Below are 26,145 nucleotides of genomic sequence, written 5' to 3'. Positions count from 1 at the left end.
GCTTGCTGGGGCTGGGCTGGCCCCCTCTTTACGAAAAGGTGACCTTCACTGTTCAGGCTTCCCTGGAAACTTAGCTAGGTGTGTTCTTGCCCTGAGGTCACCACTTTCATTTTAGCGTGGGGCTTTTCCTTAAATGTTTTGTCTCCTTGAACACAGACTTGGCTCAAACAAGCACTTCCTGGTGTTCCTTTTCTCCTCAAACTGTACTTTGCTTGCTCCCCTTCCTCTTCATTAAGAATCTGCATAAGAGCAATCACCAAGAGCCACACGACAGGGTCAACACCAGACTGTCTTGAGATCTCTGCTAAATCCTTAATCCAGAACTTGAGTTTAGCTTCAGGCAGATTTTTAGTGCAAGGGCAAAAAGGTCTTTGCCAAAACAGCACGAGAATGGTCTCTAGGCCACTTGAACTTCTTGTCATCCCCTCTTGAACTTCTTGATCTGGGCCCTCACAGTTCAAATCACTCCCAACACTGTTTTCCATGCTCCTATTAAGCCCCACATAAGGGTCCAACCATTTTTTTATTTCAGAGTCTCAAGTTCTTCCATATTCCTCCGACAAGCAGTGTGGGCAGGCCCGTCACAGCAGCACTCCAGGCCCTAGTACCAGCTTCTGTCTCAGTCACTGTTCTGCTGCTGTGACGAGACACCACGACCAAGGCAACTCTTACAAAATGTAATGGGGGCTTAACAGTTTCAGAGGCTTAGCCCATCATCATGGCAGGAAGCAGGGCAGCACTCATGGTGCTGGAGCAGTAGCTAAGAGAGAGGGACATCCTGATCCACAGGCGGAAAGACAGACCGGGCCTGGCCTGGGCTTTTGGAACCCCAAAGCTCACCCCCGGTGACACACTTCCACCAGCAAGGCCACACCTCCTAATCATGCTAATTCTTCTCAAATAGTGGCACTCTGGATGACTAAGCATTGAAATAGATGAGCCCTTCGTACACAACCTACCACTGTGGTCTAGAGGTGGGTACCTGACTTCCTTGAATTTCTGCAGAGTTTCTTGCCTTCTTGGGTCTGTTCTCAGTAAATAGTGAAACGTCACACATGTGCGGGGCTGCTGAAGCCTTAACCCTTATAAATTATAATTTATAAATGACTTCCTGATGCTATCCTTATGTCTATAGGCTTAGGAGACTACATATCCACAAACAGACAAGTGCTTTTCAAGCCCACAAGAGCCCTTTGAGTTCAGAGTCTGGCCCCTTCTCTGACAGCCTGGTCTGATAATGGCTTCCCCGGGCATCACACAGGGAGCAGCACCAGGATGAGTCCATTATCAGGTGAAATGGGTCCAGCACCCCATCCACCCATCTACCCCATGACACTAGCGTGAACTGTGGCTTGTGCTGGCTGCAGGAAACTTGAATACCAAGTCCAGCCAGCGAAGTGAGGGTGGCTGAGGGAGAGGACAGAAAGACTTGAAACAACATCAGAAGGACCTAGAAAAAAGTGACATGCTTTGGCATTAAGATGCCATTGTGAATCTTTAGGCTTCCGGACTTTTCCAAAGAAAAACAGGGGTGCACGAATTGGGGGAGCTGACAGTTGAATGTGTACAGATGCTGAGCAATGTCCACGTTGAAAAACGACAGCTTGGAGTTTTCATAGTCTAGCAGGACGCCGATCTTCTTTGGGGCAACTGTGATTCTTATATCTGGAGTCGTCCTGTCGTGCAGAAATTCGTACCGGTGCCTGAAAATTCAATGTTGATACAACAAAGCTTTGGGAACCACAGGAAGCTGCTTGCAGAGTGTTTCGTACTGACCTGATTTATACCCCTACATTTTGTCCCTTGTAATCCCTGACTACCAAGTAACATGACATTTCCAAACTACTTTTGCTAACATTTGTCATAAAACAGTTTGGGACTTTCTTCTTGAGCGAATTCTGCACCTAAACAGCTCTTATACAGAACCATGGACTCCCACTGCATCAGAATTGTGCAGAAAGGAAATTTGAAGCCAGTGTTACTCGTTTGGAGTAAAGACATTTGAAATGGGAATCCTGTGGGCCTTCATGAGAAACCTGTATAACCTGAACCAGGACTCCATGACATCCAGTTCTTAAACTTGCACCCAAGCCAGAGGCTGTGGTCACCTGGCTGCCACAGGTGAGTTGTGAGCACTGCCGTACACTTTTTATGTAACCTGTGTACTTTGGAAAGTGGCCAAAATCAAGCCGAGTCACAGGACATGGACATCTGAAGAACCGTGTTTTCCGCAATGTTGATTCAGACTCCTAGATCGACACTGAAGTGTCAGTGAGCTAGCTAGGCTCCATCTCCTTCACCTTCTTCCGCCTTTAAACTAAGCAGCTACCAGACAGCAAACGAGTCCTTTCTCTACCAATGGACTCAAGAGCTTGAACCAAAAATGAGTCATGGAGGACTTGTCCCAATAATCCGCTACTGGCCCCTTCTTCCTGCCCCCCCCCCCCCCCGCCAACTCCAATGCCTCCTTTATCTCTTTGATTCTGACCCTTGTTCTTTCTAAAGAAGCATTTGACCTTTGTTCTTGGTTCAGATTAAATGTATGCAGAGAATTCTTATAACCCTGAAGGGGTTCTGAGGGTCAGCAGAGTCCAGTCTAATCCACATCTCTCCGGGGAAAGCTGCTATTCGTGATAGATGGTCATGGTCAGATTTCATCAAGTCCAGAGTGTCAGAGGCTGCCTTTCCCTGCTCTTTGGTTTTTCAAGACAGGGTTTCTCTGTGTAGCCCTGGCTGTCCTGGAACTCCCTCTACACCAGGCTGGCCTTAAACTCAGAGATCTACCTGCATCTGCCTCCTGAGTGCTGAGATTAAAGGCAGCCAGAGGCTGCCTGCATCTTTATAAAAGGTGCTTAGAAAGTGGTAGGGACTTGGGGTCATGCGTGTGTGCTTTGTTTTGCAAGTTTTTAAGTGAAGGAAGGTAGCTGCCATGGCTTTGTCAGTCCAAACATTTAGCACATTGGCCAGGGCTCCAGGACCTTTTGTTGCTCCATCCACAGGGAACCAACCATTTCATACAGATCTGTTCTACACAGTGCTCGGCTGCAGAAGCCTTGGTCTTAGGAACTATTAGCCACACCGACTAGAGATGGAATTGGGCTTCCTTGGCAGCTGGAAACTTGGAATGTGGGAGCGGAGCATAAATGAAAAACCCACCAGTGGTTAAGATGCACAGCATGAGCCGTAGCTGTTGCTCCTCTTTCAGGAGTGGGTGGCAACAACTGGGAGACCTGCGACTTCTCTAAGCAAGCGCGTGCCTTGTTCACTATTAGTAAACCTTGCGTCTTTGAAACCCTCACCTTGGGTGTGCAGACTGAGTTTACCTTGTGGAGGCGAATGTATGCCTCATGCACCAGGACGAGCAGTTCGCCCCCAGGTCTTCCTGTTTAGGGACGTTCTCACAGGCCACGCCAACTGTGTAGTCCAAGCGCTCATCTACCTCCACCTCCCAGTAATGGCGTCCTCGGACTGGAATTAGATCTCCAATGACAGCAGCGCACCTGGTTTTAGAAAGCAGAAGCGTGGGCTGGAACCGGGTGTTAGCTTGTGTGGCAGGCACAAGACTCGGGGTTCCATCAAAAGGTGGGAACACGTTTCATTTAGGGGTCCACAGGTGTAGCTAATGCTGAAGATTGAAATATTACAGCACCTGGTAATGGATGAGATGAAACCCACAGAACCGGTCCTGTTGTCTCTTAAAAATGGCTCGGGCATTTCTAGTAATGAAGCTAGATTCATTATAGATGGAGGGGCTGAAGTATCTCCATATGCTTGAAGTTCATGACTGGCCGGCCCTCGATTTGGGTATAAAGTAAAGACAAAGGATCTCAGGTAACCTTCATGCTAGGGGCGTCAGGACTCCAGAGGCTGGGCTGGTGTGAAGGTGTGCTGTGTAAGCCTGGCAACCTGAGTTCCACCCCAGATCTCACAAAAGATGGAGGGAGAGCACCAACTCCACCGTGTCCTCCGACCCCCCCTCCCCATGGTATGTGTGTGTCTGCGCTCATACATGTGTGTCTGCACTCATCCATGTGTGTCTGTGCTCATACATGTGTCTGCGCTCATACATGTGTCTCTGCACTCATCCATGTGTGTCTGCGCTCATACATGTGTCTGCACTCATCCATGTGTGTCTGTGCTCATGTGTCTGTGCTCATACATGTGTCTGCACTCATCCATGTGTGTCTGTGCTCATACATGTGTGTCTGCTCACATGTCTGTCTGCACTCATCCATGTGTGTCTGTGCTCATCCATGTGTGTCTATGCTCATACATGTGTGTCTGCGCGCTCATACATATGTGTCTGTGCTCATACGTGTGCCTGTACTCACACATGTGTCTACACTCATACATGTGTGTCTGCCCGCAAACATACATGTCACATACACTAATAATGAGGATGATAGAAAACTTTTTTGGAAGAGATTCAGAGAGTGACCCAAAAGCAAGATGGCACGTTCTCAGCAGTCATCAAAGCTGACCCCAGCCCTCCTCTGGGAACCGACACTGCCAGCTCAGAGGGACATTCTGGTGTGCAAAGTACTCAATAGAGGAAGGTTTCCACTGCAAGTGGGGTCACATCAGAACCCCCAAAGTATCTAGATCTCATCTATGCCAAGATTCCTGTGCTAGCCAAACCTTCTGCAGCCTCTAACTGGGAAGATTTGTCCAACAGACATCTTTTCTTCCACTCTCTAAGCCCCTGTCTGATTGCCTGAGCAAAGCTTTGGGAAGGCAGCCCCCATCTCTACCTATTGCAGATGTCAGCTGTTCAGTGCATTAAATGGAAACCATGTTCCCACCCCTCTCACCTGCCAGAGCGGAGAGGGGTATGTGCCTTTCAGATCTTCATTTTGGTTAGCAGACTCACTGTTCAGGGGCTGGGGAGCTAGCTCAGTGGTACAGTCCTTGCCTTGTAAATATGAAGACCTGAGTTCAAGGCCCAGAGCCTGTGTGAAAAACCTGGGGGCTGCAGAGATGACGTGAGTGTTTGAGTATTTACCACTGTGTTTCCCAGCACCCCTGTGGCAGCTCAGAAGTCTGTAACTCCAGGTCTAGGGATCGGACACCCTGTTTTGGACTGTGTGTGTACCAGGCATGCATGCACAGATATACATACAGTCAATCACTTGTACATACAAAGTGACACAATTTAAAAATACATAAAGTAGCTGGGCAGTGATAGCACACACCTTTTAATCCAGCATTTGGGAGGCAGAGTCAGGCAGATCTCTGTGAGTTTGAGGTCAGCCTGGCCTACAGAGTGAGTTCTAGGACAGCCAGGGTTACACAGAGAAACCCTGTCTTAGAAAGAAACACACACACACAACTGGTATGGTGGTGTGGCAGATTCCTGGGCTCACTGACCTAGCCTACTAGCTAAGCCCCAGTCCAGTAAGAGACCATGTCTCAAAAACCTGCACCTCTCTGAGTACGGACAACTGTTTTCTTACACCATCTCCGTCTGCCTCTCCACCCATGCTTGCTCTACAGGGAAGGCTTCTCTTAGCAAACTCCAGCTTTTCTTCATACTGCCTCATCCTGAAATCGCCCGTGGTCTGGGCTTCTCCTTGGGCTGGAATAACTGGCAGCGAGGAGCTGTGTCTCCAGCTGCTGCTGGCCATGGGAGAGCCCCTGGCTTCCTCACAGCTCCTCTGAACTCTACTTTTGGCCACCTGGACGTAGAGAGGCTGTGTTTACTGTTTAAAGCCTGGAGATGGATTCAGCCTTGGGAGTTCTTATACCCCTTCCTTCTGTTGTGCTTTTCTCCCTGTTATATGGCAGCCCTATTTTAAGGGTCTATATCTCCTTGGAGAAAGAACGGTAGAGGTAAATAGCTCACATAATGTACTGAGCTCTAAAAGGAGCGAGCAAGTTGGACAGACAGACGGCCCTCAGGCAACATCTGTCCTCAGGTTTTGTTTAAGTGCAAAGACAGTTTTCTGCACCCACTTAGTACTGGCCCACTCCACCACTTTATACTAAAGCATCACAGTGTGAGGGTGATGGGGCAGGCCAACGGAGGTGAGGACCAGGGCTTCTCTCCTGTCTGGGGGCAGAGTGGTAAACACCTCTGAGCTGCAGTTAGTTCTTCCTGCTACCCCAGAAGCTAAGGACCTGGGATGCTTCTGCATCCTTAGAAAACCAGACGTCACGTGTCACTTGCATCCTGGTTGTGACTTCTCTTGGCTTTTCTAGAGGCTCGGAAAAATTCTCTAAAAAGAGATCGGGTTCACCTTGACTGGGGAGGGAAAAGGGTCACCAGCAGCCACCTTATAAATATTCATAAACCTCATTAAGAAGCTACAAAGGACCCACTGTGCTATGATCCCTTCCCTTCAGCTCTGCTGTGCATGCACTGCTTTGCCCAGTGAACTCCTGCCAGGACTGCAAAGAGAAGACCTAAGACAGTGGTTCTCAACCTTCTCAATGCTGTGGCCCCAACCATAAAATTATTTTCATTGCTACTTCATAAGTGCAATTTTTAACACTGTTATGAATCATAATGTAAATATCTGATATTTGGGATGGTCTTAGGTCGTGACCCCTGTGAAAGGGTCGTTTGACCCCCCCCCCCCCCGCAAAGGGGTTGTGATTCACAGGTTAAGGATCATTGATCTAAGAGGAGTCCTTCATAGCAACAAGGGGAGTGCTTAGAGCCTGGTTTCTGTCCCTGTGCTATGTGACCTGACATCCTGGCCATGTCCCACAGTACCCACAGGCTGGGATCCACTGTGAGTCTTCCCCTTTTCTAGGTCTCTCCACAATAGCTGCATGCTTTTGTCATAATCCAACTTCCTCTAAAGAACAGTGGCATTAGGTAAGTTCCCCGAATGCTCCACCGGGTGGCCAGTCAGTCACCTGGTAAACTGGGTCTTGCTGGGCGGCAGCTCCCTTCTGAAGGTTTTCTTCTCACTCCGAACCACTGTGAACCCATCTTCAGAAATGGTCAGCCAGGGATGGCAGCTGTCCTTGTTCAGCTGGAAGTAGCTTCCTGTGGAGGGAGGGAACATGGAGAAGCCTCAGCCCGTCATTTAAGGACTTCTCCAGCATGGCCTGGCAATATTACTGAATCACGTGGGCTTCTTCCAGAGGGACGCACAGACGCTCACCCGGGCAGGCTGAGCTACCTGCAGACAGGGCTGGCTGGATTTGAACCCTCAGTGCCCGGCAGAAGTTTGCACATTTTATCTCCCTTAGTCCCCAGGGCTATACCGAGACAGGGGTGTTACTGTGTTCATTTTGTAGATGAGGAAACTGAGGCACAGGTGGTCAAGGAATAGGCTGGTATATGATAGAGCTCAGACTGAACTTCTCGCCTCTCTGATTCCAGAGACCGGTTCTTAATTTGCAGGCTGTGAGTGTGTGTACCTGAGTAAAAATTTCTAACCTTGCCAAAGAGAGAAAAAAAAAAAAACTGAGGGAATTTGGGCTTTGTTGTATTGTTTTTTTTTTTTTAAAGACAGGGCCTCATACTGCAGTCCAGGCTCATCTGAAACCATTCTTTCACACAAACTGGCTTTGAACTTGTAGCAATCCTCCTGCCTCAACCTATTGTATGCTGGGTGTGAGCCAAGGTTCAACCCTTTGCTGTTTAAAAAAGAAACCAAAGCTGGCTGTCCCTTTGCCCTGTGTGTCACTGCTGGTTTGTTTAGAGCAAGCATCTGTTATTTCAAAACTCCCCGCTTGCTTTTCCCGTCTGTGTGGCAGGAATAGGAATGTGGGTTACTCAAGGACCTCCTGTCAATGGAAATGGGGACAGAGAGACACTGTGTGCTTCCATGAAAGATCTCAGTCGAGGGAAATTTGTCCCGAACACTGGCTAGGCTGGGTTTCTGCTGCTCACCTGAGGGCCACCCACTCAGCCCGCTTGAGCTGAGTCCAGTTCAAGCTCTATGAGGCTGGTCTCAGCAAGTAGCTCTGCTTGGGGAGGGGTCATAGGGTTGTAGATGTTTCTAATGAGGTCTCTGCTCACTCAGGACTTTGACATGGGACATGCCAGTTCTCTGGCACGATGAAGGCAGATGAGAAGGGATGTCAGCATGCAGTATGGTCAGACAAAGAGGGAGGCAGGGAGAAGACTGACTGGTGAAGACTCAGTTGGCTGCTAACTGCGGAGGGGCTTGGTCTGACAGCAGGAGCAGGCAGGCGGCCATGGCTACTTAAGAGATCTCGAGAATGTCGTAAAAACCCTCTTCCAGACCAGGTGTGGTGGCTCACATCTGTAATGCTCAGCCCTGGAGAGGCTGAGGCAGGAGGATCACCTTGAGTTCTAGGTCAGCGTGACTACATATTGCGTCTAGACCAGCCTGAGCTACAACGTAAGACCCTATCTCAAAACACAAAACCAATCAACCAACCAACCAAACCACTTTTTAGTGAGATAAGAAGTGTATAGGCCACCCAGATCCAGGGGGTCAGCCTCTGGTACCCGAGGAGCATGGGGAAAAACCTTGAGTTCTAGCACTGTCTCAGCCAACACAAGTTCTTTGGGGCTTAGGCCTTCATTTATAAACAGCAAGGGCTTTGATGACCCGGAAGCCCCATCGATGCCTGGTCTGCCCACAGTGTGATAGTTTTTTTCTGGTGCACTCTTGGCAGTACTGAGTCTGTAACACAGTGGCTAATTTTGGGTCCCAAGAGTATGTGGCTGGGGCACAGACCTGTGGTGTGCACTGTCGCAGGCTCACTCCTGGCACTGGTGCCCCCGACATTGAGAGCTCGGACGTAGATCGTGTAGCTGTGCCCAGGCTGCAGCTGGATCAGGGACTCACAGGTTGGGATGCCTACAACAGACCTGTGTGCAGAAGCAGAGTGAGCGTCAGCATGAGCCCAGGCACACACCAGCCATCCCTCTCATACACTGTGCTCCCCCTAATCCACAGCAGCACAGACAGGAGTGTCAGCTTGGCTCCAGAGCAGGCTCCCACAGTTCACTTAGCTTGGCAGTCTGTGTCTGGCTGTTGCCCTTCCAAGTTCCTCAGCCAGATTCCCTAAGGACCTAGCACTGTGCTCAAAGTGTCTACTGGAACATTGTGGAGTATGTGCCCTGTATCTGTCGCTGGCTATTAGAGGCTATGACCTCCTGAGGGCGGGACTGAGTACAGGAACAGCAGAATAGTCCTGGACCCATGGATGCCTGCCAGTGTATGTCTATGACCAGACAACCTTGTTAAAAACAGCTGCCACGGAGGATATTCCAGTCCATTTCAGGTGGACTGTATGGGAGTACAAGCTCGTAATAGCCCCATCTGGATTTCTGCAGCTGTCAAACACATTTCAGCTCAGTGGACAAGCAGAGTCTTCAGGATGGTGCTCATGTACAAATGTGACAGTTTACCCACCAAGGACAGGATGCCATGTCAGAGGCTGCAGCTCTGGGCCAGAGGGGCACCTCTGCATGTTCATGGGCCAGAGGGGCACCTCTGCATGTTCATGGGCCAGAGGGGCACCTCTGCATGTTCATTCAGTAGATATTAGCAAAGCACCGTGCAGGTGCTATCTGTGTCCTGGGGGAAACTGAACACAATTCCCATACCTGGGGAACCTGCGGTGTGTATGGGAGGAGAGGCCTTTCTCGAGAGGCCGCATGGTATTCATGACAAGCCTGTGGTGTGTGACAGTGTGTAAGGAGGGTGGTGGCTTTAAAGTTGAGCTCTGAAAAGTGACTAAAGCAGGTGAGAGGGGATAGAACAGTGTCCCGCACAGAAGACACGCGCTCAGGGGTCCTGCGGCAAAGGGGATAGAAGTCTCCCGCACAGAGGACACACGTGCAGGGGTCCCGCGGCAAAGGGGATAGAACAGTCTCCCGCACAGAGGACACATGCGCAGGGGTCCTGCAGCAAAGGGGGTAGAACAATCTCCACCACAGAGGACACACGGGCAGGGGTCTTGAGGCAAGGAGAAAGTGAAGCAGGAGCTGGGGAGAGAAGGGTTGTTGGTATGGGATGAGGGATGGAGGAAGAAAGAGGCACAGCCTGTGGAGAAGCTATAGCCTTCCCTTCAGAGATGGGACCTGTGAGTCAGTCTGTTCTGGGAGAGTGAGCACCACTGTAGATCACCCAGGCTGCTGACCTGTCCTCTGAGGGCTCCATCACCATGGGTTGGCTCAGGGTCCTGGGTTATTATAAAAAGTGCAGCAAACCTGAATCACCGTGGTGGTCAGAACCACTGCCCCCCCCCCCCCCGACTTCTAACTCTATTCAGAAGTAGAGAACAAAGGTCAGCTTTGATGTGGTTATAGGCACATAGATCCTGGCAGGAACAGATAAATAGATTCATGTTAGATTCCATAGCTGTCAATCATCCCCAGCTGGTGATGCTTAGTCTCCACAGATTGAGGGAAAATTCCAAAGATCTGTGTGGGGTAGCCCGGGGACTCCAGGCATTTGAGCTCGAGAGCAGTGCAAACAAAGCGCTTCTCGTTTTCTTAGTGAAGCAAGCACAACGTGAGGTAACGTTCACAGTCCGCTTAAGCAAACACAAGCGCAGCAAGGGAATACACCTGAAGTTGTGTCTTATCGTCTTCGGTCACGTGCAAAGAGCCAAGAATATTCTTCCCAGGCCTTTGCCTTTCCCACAGATTTAATGTGGGCATGCTTCATGTCCTTGCTTTCAAGTGTTTGCTCATCACTGTTTATGCAATTCTTCATAGACAGTCCCCTGTGGGAAGTATTCTGCATTCTGCCCATCCACAGTCCACAGTAAGTTCACGCTTTCTTACATAGGCTCCCATATGAGGCCAGCATTAGAATTTACCTCCCTTTCTGAGTGATTATGGAGGAGGGGTGGATTGAGCAGGGGAATAAAGGAGGAGGAGGGAGGGAGTGAAGGAGAGAAGGGGGGAAGCTGAGGTTAGGCTGTTTAATAAATAAGTAAATAAACAAACAAACAAATAAATACTTTGCTTCCCCAAAAGCTGCCCTGAACCCTCCTCCATTCTCTTGATGCAGCTCGGCGCTGCCCTCCACAGCAGAGCTCTGCTAGACTCCATGACAGGGGCTGGCTGGATGATCCCTTGATCTGCAAGCTTTCGAATGGCCTGACTATAAGCCAGAAGCAGCCAGACTCCCTCTGTGGTCCTTGCCATAGCTCTTGGGACCCACAGACGCTGGTGGCCACCATGTCCTGTCCTCGTGGTCGTGGGAAGGCCTCCCGTTCTCCAGACAGCCTTCTGTAACCTTTGTGCTTGGTACTTGGAGTCCCCTTTGGCATTCCTGTGCCCTTCTTCCTCACACCCTATTACAGTCACTTTAATCCCCGTCCTGTGGCCCGTCCAGCCGACCCCTGCCCCCAAGGTCATGCCCTGAAGCCCTTCTGGCTCACTCCTGCCCTTCTCAGGCTTAGTCCTCCTATCCTGGACTCAGTTTAAACATCTATCAAAAAAGCAGGCCCCGCCTCTGCTAGCGCTCTCTCCATTATATTTCTTCTCAGAACTGTGTGTTTTACACGTGGTTTATTGGTTTGCTTGTACTTGTTTTCCTCCCACACCATTTAAATAATTAGGGTTCTATTGATATGAGACACAATTGCTCCTGGCAGCACCTATCTATTCCCAAGAGAATGTTGAACACCAAAGACACTCCACCTGGAGCTTGTTTTCTTCTTGGCAAAACTGGCCTTTGGGTAAAAAAACTGCCCATGCCTCAACCCCTCAACCACTGACAAAATGCATGGTGTCCAGACTGGACAAGCAGGATGAAAGAAAGAAAGAAAGAAAGAAAGAAAGAAAGAAAGAAAGGATTGTCAAACATTGCCAAGACAGGGTAAGATAGTTTTAATTTTTTTCCTGCCTCTAGAAATGATCTGTCAGTTACTCTAGACCTTAGCCAAAGTTGGTTGCTTCAACATTGCAAATAAAACTTTGGGTAATTGCCCAGGTAGCCAGTTGTCTCCATCATATACTACATATTTTGGAAGCTGCTTGATTTCATTTCCTACCTACTCAAGAAATATTATCTCCCTTCTCAGGTTTTCAATGGGATTGAAGATTAGATAGTCATGGTTACTTTTATGATTTTGTCAAGCCATTTCTAATACAAGATTTAGACTCCTTAGGATAATTATTAGATAATTAATAGAATAATTATTAAAACAATATATGTTCCTTATTTACTATTGTTTATACTGGTTATAATTCTAATTTTTATACTTGATATCTGTTCTTATTGTGTATAGCTTTATATTGGGTTTGGAACTCTCTTATTTAGACAAAATTGGGAGGTGATGGATGTTATTCTTTCGGTCCCTGCCCTAGCCACGCCCACTCCTTTTAACTTCTGACCTCCGCCCAGCCATCGCTCTCTACTTGCTTTTCTCTCTCGGTGTACACAAGGGGCTTTGCCTCTCTCCTCCTCTCTCTCTCCTTTTCTCTCTTCTTTCCCTCCCTCTCTCTCTCTCTCCCTTTCTCTCTTTTATTCCTTTTAAATAAACATTTATGTCTCGAAAAACCAAAAACAAACAAACAAACAAATAAACATTTATGGCTATTTCCTGTGTTTATATGTCTGTTACCGCCGTCACCGCCAGCGCGGCTCCTGCCCTCCCGCTGGTGGGAAGCTGTAGCCGCTTTTTCTCATGGTGCGCCAGCCCGCTCAGGGATATCTCTTCTCCTCTCTCTCCCTCCTTCTTTCCCTCTCTTTCTTCTCTCTCCCTTTTTCTCTCTCCCCCTTTCTTAATAAACATTTATGGCTATTTCCTGTGTTTATATGTCTGACCCGCCGCCACCGCGGCTTGTGCCCTCCCGCTGGTGGGAAGCTGTAGCCGCTTTTCTCAAGGCAACTCCGCCCGCCCGCCCCGGGGACCGACAACCGTCTCTTCTCTTCGGGGCTAGCGCTGCTTTTATGGCTCCATGGGTCTGCTCACATGCGCCCGCTGCATTGGGGGTTCCGCTGCGTGGCTTCCCGCTGCCGCTGAGAACCCCCCAGGGATATTTTTTAAGAATAACAATGGGGAACCTCCTTCAGCCAATGGCCTTTGAGAGGCTGAATCAGACGGGGCTTGGCTTTGGGGTACCAGAAGGGCAGCAGGATCACCCTCTTGGTCTCTTCCCGATTCTACACCTGGATGTTGGACACCCCCACCCCTGTTTCCTTGCTGTGATCCGTGAGTTTCCCTTTTCAATAAAGAAAACCCTAGTACCCTATTCAGAGCTAGCGTGGGATTATTTGATTTATATTCCTCCCATCTGCTTCAGACTGTGAGCTCCATAGGGCAAGAAACGTGGTTTTTCTAGTTCTCTAAGGTCCTCAGTGCTTGATACTCGGTACATGAATGAAAAGCAATTTTTTTTAAAGGCAGGATCTCAAACACGTGCTTGGCTTGAATTTGCTGTGTAGATGAGAATGATCTTGAACTCCTGATCCTCCTGCCTCCACCTCCCAAGTGCTGGAATCGTAGATAAGTAACACTGTGCCTAGATTGTTTTGTTTGTTTGTTTGTTTTGAGGAGTTGTTTATTTTGGGTTTGGGGGGGGGGTGGAGGTGTGTCTTTGTACCCCTGACTACTCTCGAACTCACTCTGTAGTAGACCAGCATGGCCTTGAACTTAGAGATCCGCCTGCTGCCTCTGCTTCTCTAGTGCTGGGATTAAAGGCAATGCACCCAGTGATTGTTTTGTTTTTATTGTTGTTTCTTGAGACAAGGTCTTACTCTATAGAGCAGACCATCTCTTGGCAATGCTGTCTGCCTTATCCTCTCAAGTTCTCAGTTTACATGTATATGCCACTATGGTTGGCCTAAAGATAAGTTTTAATTAGACTGTGTGTGTGTGCGCATGTGCTTGAGTGTGCTTATGTGTGCAGTCTGTGCACATAGAGGTATGTGTAGGTTATGTACCCATGTGTACACACATAGGGCCGAGGAGGACATGGAGTGTTCTTCTCTGTCACTTTTTGCCTTTTCCCTTTGAGACAGGGTCTCTCACTGATCCTGGAGCTAGGCTAGCAGCCAGTAAGCCCCAGAGTTTCTCCTGTCTCCTCCCACTACAGCACTGGGGTTACAGGTAAGGAGCCACACCCAGCTCTTGACACAGGAGATGGGGATCCTAACTCAAATATGCCCACTTGCACAGCAAGCACACTTACCCAGTGTGCCCTTGATTATCCACCCAGAGCCAGGTGGTGTAGTGGCACGAGCTTTTGACCCCAGCACTTGGAGGCGGAGGCAGAGGCAAGCGGATCTCTGTGTGTTCAAGGCCATCCTGGTCTACAAAGTGAGTTCCAGGACAACCAGGACTACACAGAGAAACCCTGTCTCAAAAAACAAAAATCAAAACAAAACAAACAAAAACTTTCCTCCCCACCCTTTGGGGAAAAAAAAATCTAACACAGGGTTTTGCCTCTTGTATTCCTCATTAGTGATCAATAGTATTCTAGCTACTTCTCCGGCACCTTAAGTAACCTAATTAAGATTGCTGTGTGCCACAAATTGTGCCCTTGTCCCCACACTGCTCGTGCTGTAGTACCCAGCCAAGGCCTCCAGACTCACTCAGTTACCCCCGAGGCTTCCGGTGTCTCTGCCTGGATCAGCTCCACTGTGTAGGAGTCCACAGGATTCAGGTTCCCAGACTCCCAGCAAATCAGCGCAGCCTCTTCACAGCTTCTGATCGCCTCACTTTTTATAGTTGGGGGAGAGGGGGCTAAGCGCAGGATAAAGGAGACGGGACCAACCATTAGGCTCTGGCCCAGCCATCACCACAGCAATGCAAGTACCTGGTCACCCTTTCAGACATTCCTGGGGCTGTGGTGGTTTGGGTAATAAATGTCCCACGTAGCCTAGGGCATTTGAATGCTTGGTCCCCAGCTGGTAACCCAGTTTGAAGAGTTCTCAGGAGGTGTAGCCTTGTTGGAGAAGGTGTGTCACTGTAGGCTTTGAGAATGTAAAGGCTCACACACGTTCACGCTCTGCTGGCACTTGTAGTTTAAGATACGAGCCCTCAGTCCGCTCCAGCTACTGTTCCTGTTGCCATGTGTCTACCATGATTCTTCCTTCTTTCTTTCTTTCTTTCTTCTCTTTTTGAGACAGGTTTTCTCTGTGTAACAGTCCTAGCTTTCCTGGAACTAGCTCTTGTAGACCAGGCTGGCCTCAAACTCAGAGAGATCTGCTGGCCTCTGCCTCCAGAGTGCTGGGATTAAAGGCGTGCACCACCACTGCCTGGCTCTGCTGTGATTCTTATCTCTCTGGAACTGTAACCCTAAATAAATCCTTCCCTCTTTAAATTGCCTGGGGCATGGTGTTTCAAAACAGCCATAGAAAAGTAAATTAATACAAGTCCAGTACAGAGTGTCAGTAAACTGTGGGTGATGGACCAACTATGGGGGAAAAATGTCCCTACAACACTGGCATGTAGATCTAATGCATTAAATGACACACAGAGAAGAAAAGCAACCACACGCAGCTCTTTCTGTCCTTTCAAATGAAATGGAAAACCCAGTCACGGCTAGAAACCCGCAACTCCTGCGTCGCCTCGAATGAGTTTGAGCCATTCAGTACCTGTCATATACACTGCGTGCTCACTGGAGGGGCTGGGGCCGGTCCTGTTCTGAGCGACCACCCAAAACTCATACTGGGTATTTGGCTCAAGGTTTGTCACTGAGCAGTATGTCTCTTTGACCGTCTTGGTAAACTCTGGAAGAAAAAGGAAAGGTCAGAATTCAAACCCTCCAAGGCCACATGGCTTTACTGTGTCCCCCTTGTAAAAGACAGGGCTGCAGATTCCTCCCTCCCCTGGCACGACCCCGCCCCTGTGCTAAGAGGCTCTGCAGTCCTAGCCAATCTTTGAAGTCAGGCTTATGTAGGTGACAGTTTAGCAGTGGTTCAGTGACGAACAAGATGCAAGGGGAGGCTTGGGCCCCAGTGACAGACTTGCCCCCTTACTGCTCGGAATGCTTTCACTACGCGTGGGTGAGTCTGAGGACAACCTCTGGAGAGAGAGTTCAAGGCCCTGGGAAGGAAGCCCCTCACCCTGACCCTTGACCAGCTGGCCCAGCTAAGGCCAGGGGAGAAGACTTTAATTACTTTTACCTGCTAAGAGGCAACTTGAGGAAGGAAGGATTCCTGCCTCAGGGCAGGGAAGGCAAGGCGGCCGCAGCCACTCGCTCACAAAGAGTCCTTACCCAGGAAGCAGAGCTGGTCTCTGCTGACCGTGCTTTCCCTGTGTGAATCCCTCTGAGACACCAGGTAGGTCAAGCCTGCTCTGTTAAACCTTTCTGGAAACACCTCCACAGACACGCCCACAGATGTGTTTCCAAGGTGATTTTAAATCCTTCAAGCTGAGATAAACCATCATAATGAGTAGGGCCACCTTGGACCATCATAGCACCTGAACTGCCTAAGACAATAACCAACTCATAAAATTGTAAGACAATAAATGTGTATTATTTTAAGTCACTAAATTCGGAGGCAAGAGAATTGCCACAGGGCAAAAATTAACTGGCACAAGGCATGATGGTGCACATTATTAATCCTAGTACCAAGGAGGCTGAGGCAGGAGACTAGCTGTGAGTTCAAGGCCACTCTGGGTTACTTAGACCTTCTCTCAGAAATCTAACCAATTGAAAGGTATGAAAAAGTGTTAAAGAAATCTGTTACTTGCTAAACTAATAATAATTTAAAAACGAACAAAACCAAATACCCTGCGTGCGTGGATAAATCTGCTCTCAGAAGCCAGAGTTATCAATGAAAATCAGTTTTAGGAATCGGCTGCTGTGTTGGCTATGATAAAGCAGTGTGCTAAAGTGGCTTCTGGCAGAGTGTATTGGGGCTTATGGTTTCAAGGGGATAAGCGTTGTTTGTGGTTGGAGGCTCAGAAGCAGGCAGGCGTGACAGTGCTAAACAATACAGGCCCTTGCCACCACTGCTGGCTGCCCATCAGAACTAGATGGTAACACCCTCTTGCTGAAAACAACACATTACCCGCTCACAGAGCATAGAAAGATCAAGTTGGAACTAAGATTCTTCCTGCTGGATAGCCCTCACAGTGCCAGTGGGCACTCTGCAGGCTCCTGTAAGAAAAAGGCATCAGTGATCTTTCCCACACTGGACCATTCATGCCCTGACCATGGGAAAAAGGCATCAGTGATCTTTCCCACACTGGACCGTTCATGCTACAACCCTGAGTTACTGGTGGCAAATCTACTCGCTGGTGCAATAGTGATCTGATAGTTATGAGGGTAACCAATCACGATCTAATTGGTTATGAGTCTGCTCCACAGGAATGATTTGATGCCTGGCACTGTAAACCTGGTTAGAAGTCCATGACTAGGGAGATCATAGGCCCTAGTGGGGAACCGACTACTGTTTGATAAGTGGCCATGTTGCCAAACTGCACTCTATATAAACATTTATGATCGCATCCATAGATCTGTGTTGCTCTCAACCTTGGCCAGAAAAGTTTCTTTATGCAGTGGGTAGTGGTTTATACAGAGATTCAAAACTGGTCAAAGTGCCAAGAATAAAAATAAATGACCCTGAGTGGTTAGCTGTGGAGGGTGATCTATGATCCAAGACTCAGGGAGGTTCAGAGAATAGTGCTCAGAAAGAATGAAGGGAGCAGATGGGGAGGAGAGCTGTGAAATGCGGACATCTAGACATGGTGTGGCGTCTAGACTTGATGTGGCGTCTAGACATGTGGCGTCTAGACTTGATGTGGCGTCTAGACATGTGGCGTCTAGACTTGATGTGGCGTCTAGACATCATGATGTGGCATCTAGACATGGCGTCTAGACATCATGTGGCATCTAGACATGGTGTGGCCAGTGTGCATATCAACTGGCAGCAGCCGTGGCTCCCCCATGACATCAAGCCAGTCAAGTTTCCAGTGTGGGCGGGGGAGGGCCCTGGAGACCCCACCGAGCGGAGGAACTACTGGCAGTGGATGGCATGTGAGTGAGGGTGGGTCGCTCTTCTTTGCGGATGTGGCCACTGTAGGCTGCTCATGCCCCCAATGGAAGGCCGTGTGCCCATGTGCATCTGGGCAGCACTAGTTGGAACTGGAGTTATTAGGAACAAAATGTTGGGAGAAAGATGGTGTGGGGGAACTAGGAAGAACTGGACGGTGGTAGTGGTAGACAGATATGATCAATATACATTGTATAAATGTATGAAACTTTCAAATAATAAAAAAATAGTCTTTAAAAGTCTCCTTTCTGGCCCCTGGGCACAGATGCTACCCTGACCTCCCTTACACAGAACTTCCACCTGCACAGCCTGGAACAGTGTTCAGTGCTCTGGGCAGAGAGTCTGCCCACAGACCTGGTTGTCATCCTGGTTCCTCCACAACTCACTGTGACCCACAGACAGCTCATTTCTCTCTGAGCCCCGACCATCTGCATCTATTAAATAGAAATCTCCAGGTCCGGCAAGCTCACTCTAACCCAGCTCATACTGGACGGACCTATTAGTATGACCAGACCTTCATTACTTCAGGTTTGTGGGGCTTGGGAGGTAGCTTTTCTGCACTCTGATCTCCCCTTCTTGTTATGGTTTAAAGAAGTGGCCCTCAATAGTTGTGTGTTGAGGTTATCCCTAACCCAATAAATACCCCAGGAGGTGGTGAAAACTTCAGGAGGTGGACCTGATGGGAGGAGGTTAGATCATTGGGGACATGACTCTGAAAGGGATATTGGTACCCCCAGTCCCTCCCTGTTTCTTTTGGCCCCATGGATGCTACCAGGTGAGCAGCTTCTCTGCCACCTTCTATTGTGATATGCTGTGTCATTAAGGATGAAAACTATGGGCTACTAAAGTTTCTTCTTTAAAAGTAGATTTATCTTTGATAGTTGCTATGGTAACAGCAAGCTGACTGATGATTAATCTTAATTTCAACTTGATGAGATTTTGAATCACCAAGGAGACAGGCCTCTGGGTGTCTATGAGGGTATTTCCAAAGAGGTTTAGCTGAGGAGGGGTGACCCACCTTGAATGTGTGCCATCATTCTGTGGGTGGAGGTCCCAGACTGAATATAAAGGAGAAACCCAGTAGAACACCAGCATGCATAGCTGTTTCTTGACTGTGGATACAATGTAACCAGCTGCTCATGTACCTGCTACTATGCTCTCCCTTGGTGCTGGCCTGGACCCTCCAACTGTGAGCCAAAATAAACCCTCCCCTCCTAAAGCTGTTTCTCCTTCACAGCAACAAGAAAAGTAACTAACTGATGGCTAATGCAAATACATTGCTCACAGGGGACAGGCTGATGGATTATTGGGGGAAGGGTGTCCCCCGCCCGATACCATACAAGCCATTTCCCTGGCGGTGAGGATAGTCCCAGAGCTGCCCAGAACAATGCGCCATTCCTGGAAGCATTCTGGTCAGCAGCAACTCTTTCAGGGTCTAGACCTTACCTGCTTGGTCCTTGCCAGGTGAGCTGTCCCGCACTGGCCTGTAGGACAGCTGATAGCTCTCCACGGTGTCATCGGAGTATAAGCTCCAGCACACACGGACGGAGGACCCTGTGGCCGAGTTGGGGGCCTGAGGATTTATCACTGGAGCAGAGGGAGCTAAAAATCGAAAAGAGAGAAAGCAACATTGAGGAGGGCAACATTGAGGAGCCGTATGTGCAGGTGTGGAATGGGAGTAGCCACCTTCTATTGAATTGTACGAGTTTGTGTGCATGGGTGTTTTGTCTGCATGCATGTCTGTGGGGGGTGGCCCAGTCAGCAAAGTGCTTGCCAAACAAGCCTGAGGACCCAAGTTAGGAGCCCCAGTGTCCCAGTAAAGAGCCAGGTGCAGTTATGTACACCTTGGAGATAGGATTCCTGCAGCAAACGGGCCAGACAGCCCACACAACCTGGGAGCTCCAGATTCAGTGAGAGACTCTGGTTCAAAATATGAAGTGCAGAGCAGTAAAGATGCCTGATGTCCATCTCTGGTCTCCACATGCACATGAATGCATGTGAATGTGTGCCCCACTCCCCAATACACACACACACTCATACACACACACACACACACACACACACACACACACACACACACGGGGGTGGGACATGCTTTTTACGACCCCTTAGCATTAGATCTACTATCACATGTGTGGAAGTGATGGATGCCATATTGTTAGCTCCAGAGGCTGTGCTGCCCAGCACATCTCCAGATCTTATTCACCCTGCAGAACTAAGTCCTTCTACTCATTCAGCAGTTCCCACTTCTCCCTCCCCGGTCCTGGGCTGTCACCATTCTATTTACTGATGCTATGAATTTGACTTCTTCAGGCACCTCACGGAGAGTCGTGCAGTGTTTGTCTTTCTGTGAATGATCTGTTCCACTTACTATACTGTCCATTTAGGTCCATTCATGTTCTCTCTGTCTGTCTCTGTCTGTCTGTCTCTGTGTCTCTGTCTCTGTCTCTCTCTGTCTCTCTCTGTCTCTCTCTCTCTCTCTCTCTCTCTCTCTCTCTCTTTCCTGTGGAGATGCCCAGACCAGAACCACACCTGGAACGGTATTGATGGAGTCCATCAGCTGCTCCACATCCGAGAAATCCAAGGTCTGGTCTTCAAACTCAGGCTGTGCAGAGAGCTCCACGTCTGTTTTGGTTTTTAGGAATTTCCCCAGCCTGTAGGTATACAAAGACATGGCCAGGGCCTGGGGAGTTGGCTCAGCAGTTAAGAGCACTGGCTACTCTTCCAGAGGATCTAGGTTCAATTGCCAGTACTGACGTGGCAGCTCACAACCCTCTGTAAACCGGTCCCAGGGGATGCAACACCCTCTTCTGGCCTCTGTGGACACTAGAAACACACACGGTCCACAGACCATGCAGACAAAACACTCATGCGTGTTTTTAAAAAACAACACAAGTCCACAGAAAGATGGAGGGGCTTTCTTCTTAGGGGATATCTATAGTGCTAGGTCTCTTGGAGGAAATGGGGGCCCCTTTGCCAAACTTGCGTTTCTTCCCGTGCTTCTGGATTCTGCTATCTGATTTGATGATGGACTAGGAGGTTACCGCATCATAATCTTGTGACTTTGACAAATCACAGAGATAAGCACTGGAAGGGAGGCAATGTTTACTTTGGCCCATGGTTAAGTCCACGGTCAGGGGCTCCATTGTTCTTGGGCCCTGTGTGGAAGCATGGTGGGGGGAGGGGCAAAATGGAGGAAAGCTGCTTCTCGTGGGCAGCCAGGAAGCAGAGAGAGGCAAGAAGGAGGGGCCAGGGACAAGGCTGCGCTTCAAAGGCACACCTCTAATGACCAGTGACCACTTCCTTCCGCCAGGCCCCAACTCCTCATCTCCACCACTCCTCACTGTACCACAGAATTATAAACCCATCAAAGGATCCCCATTCATGAAATGGGGGCTCTACTGATCCAGTCCTTTCCCCCAGAACCCTAATTTCTGAACACAGCTGCTCTGAGAACAAAGCCTTCGACCCATGAGCCTGTTAGAGAACACTTCCTATCCAAACCACCCATCACTGTCTAGACCAGTGGTCCTCCACCTTCCTAACACTGCGACCCTTTAATACAGTTCTCCTGCTGTGGTGACTCCCGACCATAGAATTATTTTGTTGCTACCTCATAACTGTATTTTTGCTACTGTTACAGATTGTAATGTAAATATCTGTGTTTTCCATGGTCTCAGGAGACCCTTGTGAAAAGGCTGTTTGACCCCTCCCCAAAGGGATTGTGATCCACAGTTGAGAGACATTGGTCTAACCCTTCCCAGGGACGGGGGAAGGGTTGGGCTAAGAACGAGGGGAAGTCCATCCTTCAGCAGGATGCAGATCCACATCTACTCCCACATCACCCCCCCTCCCCACAGGTACTTGGGGGTTCTACTCTGCAGCCTCGCACTCCCCATGGCCAGGAGCCCTCACGTTGCTGCTCCAGAGACTCTAGATGGATAGTCCTGCGTCTGCTCCCCAGCAGATGCGAGGCTTCTAAATGGTGAAGGTGGAATTTGAAATCCAGCTCCATTTTTGCCAAAACATATGTATGTAGGCCCTGGCACTATTAAGTTCCCATGCTGCTCCCAGATGCTGTCTCACTAAGTTTGCACCGAGCCGGCCCTGTTTATAAACAGAGAAGGCGGGGCATTGCCTTGGAGCTGTCCACGGTCACTGTGGAAGCAGTGTTTCTGCTGTGTCGGACTTGAAAACGTGCGTGTTTTCCTCCACAGCATGACCAAGGCAGGAGGAGAGCTGGGGGCACATTCCAGTCCTTAGTTTCTCCCAGTGAAACAAAGTTCCCGTGTGTGTGGGGGGGGGGGGACCCGAGCACAGGCTTGCTGAGTGGGCCTCACCACACACGTTCCCTTCCAGCCCAGAGATTCTAAGATTCAACTCCAAAGGGCCCTACTGTCCCTACTCTGCCATTCCCAAGTTGGTAGTGATTTATTTATAGGGTCACTGGAGCTGAAGAGGGAAGCCGATAACCCAGTGGAACTGAGTCTAGCAGGGAAAGGGGTGGAGACAGAAACTAGGTCAGGACAAACTATTACCTGTCAGTCATAGCCACTGCATCCTGAAAAGGAAGAGAAAATATTAAACCGGTTTAGGAAATATTTTTTCTCAGCAATATAATAATGTAATTTTTTTAAAGTTGGAAATTACAAAAAGGGGGGAATCACCCTAACAAGCCCACCATCCTTGTGCATTTCCTTCAACACCCCTGCACCTCCTGGGTCTCTCTGGACCATTGACTACAAAGGACTGCAAGGGATCATTGCCTAGAAACGCCATTGTTTACTTAATGGTTCCTCTGCTGTAGGACCCACCACAGGTTTCCATCATCATAGGTAACGCGTGTTTTCTACATCTGTATGTGAGATGCAGTGGCACAGTGGGACCACAGGCTCAAGAGGTTGAGCACTGGGTCTTCTCCGGCACTTGCCGGATTGTTGTCCACCTTTATTTGGGGGTCTCTTACCATGATCAGGCTGAAAGGAGGTTTGGCATTGAGGAGTAGCTGTGAGCTTGGACAACGAGGGGGTCATACTCAGCAGCTAAGATGACCCTGAAGACCTCTTTGCGAAACCACATCTGCCCCATAGTCCCATGGGACTTTGCAAGATCTCTAAATGTGGTTGATATTCTCATAACTTCTTTACATGGGGTTTGGGCCAGATTTAATATGATCTGGATATAATTAAGGCTTAGATATTTTGTATTTTGGCATATGTATGAAGTTACAAAGCAAGATTTACAACTGCCATCGTTGGCACAGGCCAATTTAAGGTACCTTATTAACCTGGACCAACTTTCTCCCAGAGTCCCAAGAGAAGCTGCAAAGGCAACCAAGAAACTCTCATGGCACTGCCTTTGCCCACGTCCACGAGCAAGGGACAGAGGGACAAGGCTTGGAGTTACCTGGGGAGTGAGGGAAGTGAAGGGCCAGGTATCTCTGCCTGCTTGGCCACCAATGAAGTGATATGGAGAGATGGGGGGACAGCCTCACCCACGAACGTAAGATAGATGTGGACCTCTGGGAGGAAACGGGGGGCTAGCCTACTCTAGGCTAGACCTGGGATTCCATCTCATGCTTCTGTCCCTTTCCTTTCTGTTTCAGCACAGGTGGGCTAGCCTACTCTAGGCTACACCTGGGATTCCATCCCAGGGTTCTGTCCCTTTCCTTTTTGTTTCAGCACGGGTGGGCTAGCCTACTCTAGGCTACACCTGGGATTCCATCCCAGGGTTCTGTCCCTTTCCTTTTTGTTTCAGCACGGGTGGGCTAGCCTACTCTAGGCTACACCTGGGGTTCCATCTCACACTTCTGTCCCTTCCCTTTCTGTTTCAGCACGGACCTTCAGGAACTCCACCTTCTCTTGGTGACACATCTCCTCTATGGTTTCCATCAGCTCTCTACAGGCGTCCAGGTTTTCTCCGCAGGTGACCAGCTGTCCGTATAAAGCCTCCAGCTTCTCTTTCTTTTTCTCCCCTAGGGCTTGAATTTTTTCTTCATACTTTTGAGCGAGGGTTTCCAAGATCTCATTGTAATGTGACTCAAAGTTTTGCTCTTGTCTTCCAAAATTCTCCTGCAAGACAGTTGACCTCAGGCATCATTTTAGCGCATGTGCTGTGTTGGCTCGAGTCACTGGGGTCCTGAAGTTCTGTCTACCCGAGCTGTTTTCACCCCTTCATTTTATCCCCTCTCTTAGCAAGATGCTGGGGTGGATGCTGGGGACGTGAAAACAGAGGAGATTCCTTCTGACATCCCCCAAAATAGTCTTTAATTACTTATTTAGTTAATGCATGTGAACAGGTGTGTGTACATACATGTGTGTGCATGTGGAAGTCAGAGGATAACCTCCGGTGTGTATACATACATGTGTGTGCATGTGGAAGTCAGAGGATAACCTCCGGTGTGTGTACATACATGTGTGTGCATGTGGAAGTCAGAGGAGAACCTCCGGTGTCATCCAGAGTCTCTCACTGGCAGGGAGTGTGCCAATTAGGTTAGGCTGGCCAGCCAGTGTGCCCCAGAGATCTTCCTCTCTCTGCCCCCCAGCACTGAGATTACAAGCATATGTCGCCACACCTAGCTTTTCTATGTGGGTTCTCAGGGTCAAACTCAGGTCCTTGAACTTCACCAAGTGAGATCTGTGCTCCCCAGTCCTGAACAGCCTTGCCAGAAAGTGCTACCTTTCCTGGCACCATGTTGTAAACTTCACCCTGTTTCAGCTACCTCCTATTACCATAGCAACCAGTCTTGCAGCTCATCAATGGTTAATCAGCTTGTTGCTGGGAGCTTTGACTTGGAGGCAGAAGTGTTTGCCCTGGGAGAGGTCCGCCTGCCATTCCCCCCTGTGTTCTCGGAGACGTGGACAAACCCCAGGAGTGTACCAACTCTGTTCACGGCAGCGAGGAGAGATTAGGACAGCAGAGAAGGAAGGGTTGTAGCAAATGCACTGCCTGGTGAATGAGGAAATGCTAGAAGAAGGATGTAGACAACGACTCTCACATGTGTGGCATTTATGAACGTGTTGGTTTTCTTGACATAGCATCCTATTAGGTGTCCCTGTATGGCACCCACTATGCAGGCAGGCTGGCCTGGAATTCACAGCAATCCTCTTGCCTTAGCTTTGCAAGTGCTGGGATCACAGACATGCATCAACACACCTGGCTGATACCTACAGTATTTAAACTGGAGGCTCAGAGACTGGGGAACACTGAGTAGACAAGACAGATTTCCAGTATCCTTTCCTCAATCTGGAAGTAAACAGGAATTCAGTGGTCTTTGACTGTTGCCACCTTCATGCAATTACAAGGATGTCTCTCAGAGCTGTTACAAGCACCTACTGTGTGCTAAGACTCAGTCAGAATGGTGAGAGGGTCAAGCAGTAGATGAGTCTCTGGAGGAGATAGCAGGAGGCCCCCAGTATCCTCACTGGAGATGAAGATACTTGGATGTGAGAGTGTGACAGATGGCATGGTGACAGAATAGAGTGTAAGGAACTTTAAAAAGTTTGGTGTCAGCCGGGCGGTGGTGGCGCACGCCTTTAATCCCAGGACTCGGGAGGCAGAGGCAGGCGGATCTCTGTGAGTTCGAGGCCAGCCTGGTCTACAAGAGCTAGTTCCAGGACAGGAACCGAAAGCTACAGAGAAACCCTGTCTCGAAAATCAAAAAAAAAAAAAAAAAAGTTTGGTGTTTTGCCTGCATGTGTGTCCGCACACCACATGTGTGCAGTGCCCACAGAGGCCAGAAGGGGGCATTGGATGCCCAGACCTAGAATTACAGGCTATTGTGAGTCACCTGGTAACCAATCTCAGGTCCTCTAGAAGAATAACAGTGTTGTTAACCCTATAGTCATCTCTCCAGTCCTAGAACAGCAAGCCTGCCCTGACTGTCTCATTCCTGTCTCTCCTCCTACCACCTTGTGTTTGGAAGGAGAAGAGCTCCCATCCTCCCCACTCCTTACACAGGAATAGTGGGACAGCTCTCTCCCCTTTAAGGCTGAGGGTGAAGAATGAATGTCTTGCAGTGTTTAACTAAAGCTGGCCAGGACAGAGGATTTACACTTGCTCTGTGGAGATTTAGAGTGTGCCCAACTGGGCAACTAAGAACAGCTTCTGGCTTAATAATCTTGGTCCATGGATGAAGCACCTGCATTCTTCCTATTTCAGGACAGGAAGAGAGCTGGCACTGAATGATGAGAAGTCCCTTTTGAGGCAATGCAGACACAGGGAATAGCTTAGCAACCCTGGACTCCAC

General features: G+C 49.1%; 1 protein-coding gene across 1 annotated transcript in view; it reads right to left on the bottom strand.

Moving 5' to 3' along the window:
* Nucleotides 1–26,145, bottom strand: part of Fsd2 (fibronectin type III and SPRY domain containing 2) — a 34,965-nt gene continuing 8,820 nt past the window's right edge. The window contains exons 4-13 of the mRNA XM_041641651.1: nucleotides 23,738–23,968; nucleotides 22,436–22,458; nucleotides 20,430–20,551; nucleotides 19,344–19,499; nucleotides 15,492–15,626; nucleotides 14,487–14,637; nucleotides 8,664–8,797; nucleotides 6,862–6,994; nucleotides 3,324–3,500; nucleotides 1–1,703 (exon numbers count right to left, since the gene is read on the bottom strand). Coding sequence (XP_041497585.1) covers nucleotides 1,451–1,703; nucleotides 3,324–3,500; nucleotides 6,862–6,994; nucleotides 8,664–8,797; nucleotides 14,487–14,637; nucleotides 15,492–15,626; nucleotides 19,344–19,499; nucleotides 20,430–20,551; nucleotides 22,436–22,458; nucleotides 23,738–23,968 — 1,515 coding nt within the window. The 3' untranslated portion in view covers nucleotides 1–1,450. The remainder of the gene's footprint in view (nucleotides 1,704–3,323; nucleotides 3,501–6,861; nucleotides 6,995–8,663; nucleotides 8,798–14,486; nucleotides 14,638–15,491; nucleotides 15,627–19,343; nucleotides 19,500–20,429; nucleotides 20,552–22,435; nucleotides 22,459–23,737; nucleotides 23,969–26,145) is intronic.

Source organism: Microtus oregoni, unplaced genomic scaffold (assembly GCF_018167655.1).
Source record: "Microtus oregoni isolate MIOR12 unplaced genomic scaffold, Mior012 000000F_ref0000247, whole genome shotgun sequence".
Lineage (NCBI taxonomy): Eukaryota > Metazoa > Chordata > Mammalia > Rodentia > Cricetidae > Microtus > Microtus oregoni.
The sequence above is the reverse complement of the archived record's forward strand: the minus strand, read 5'-3'. Positions and strand labels throughout refer to the sequence as shown.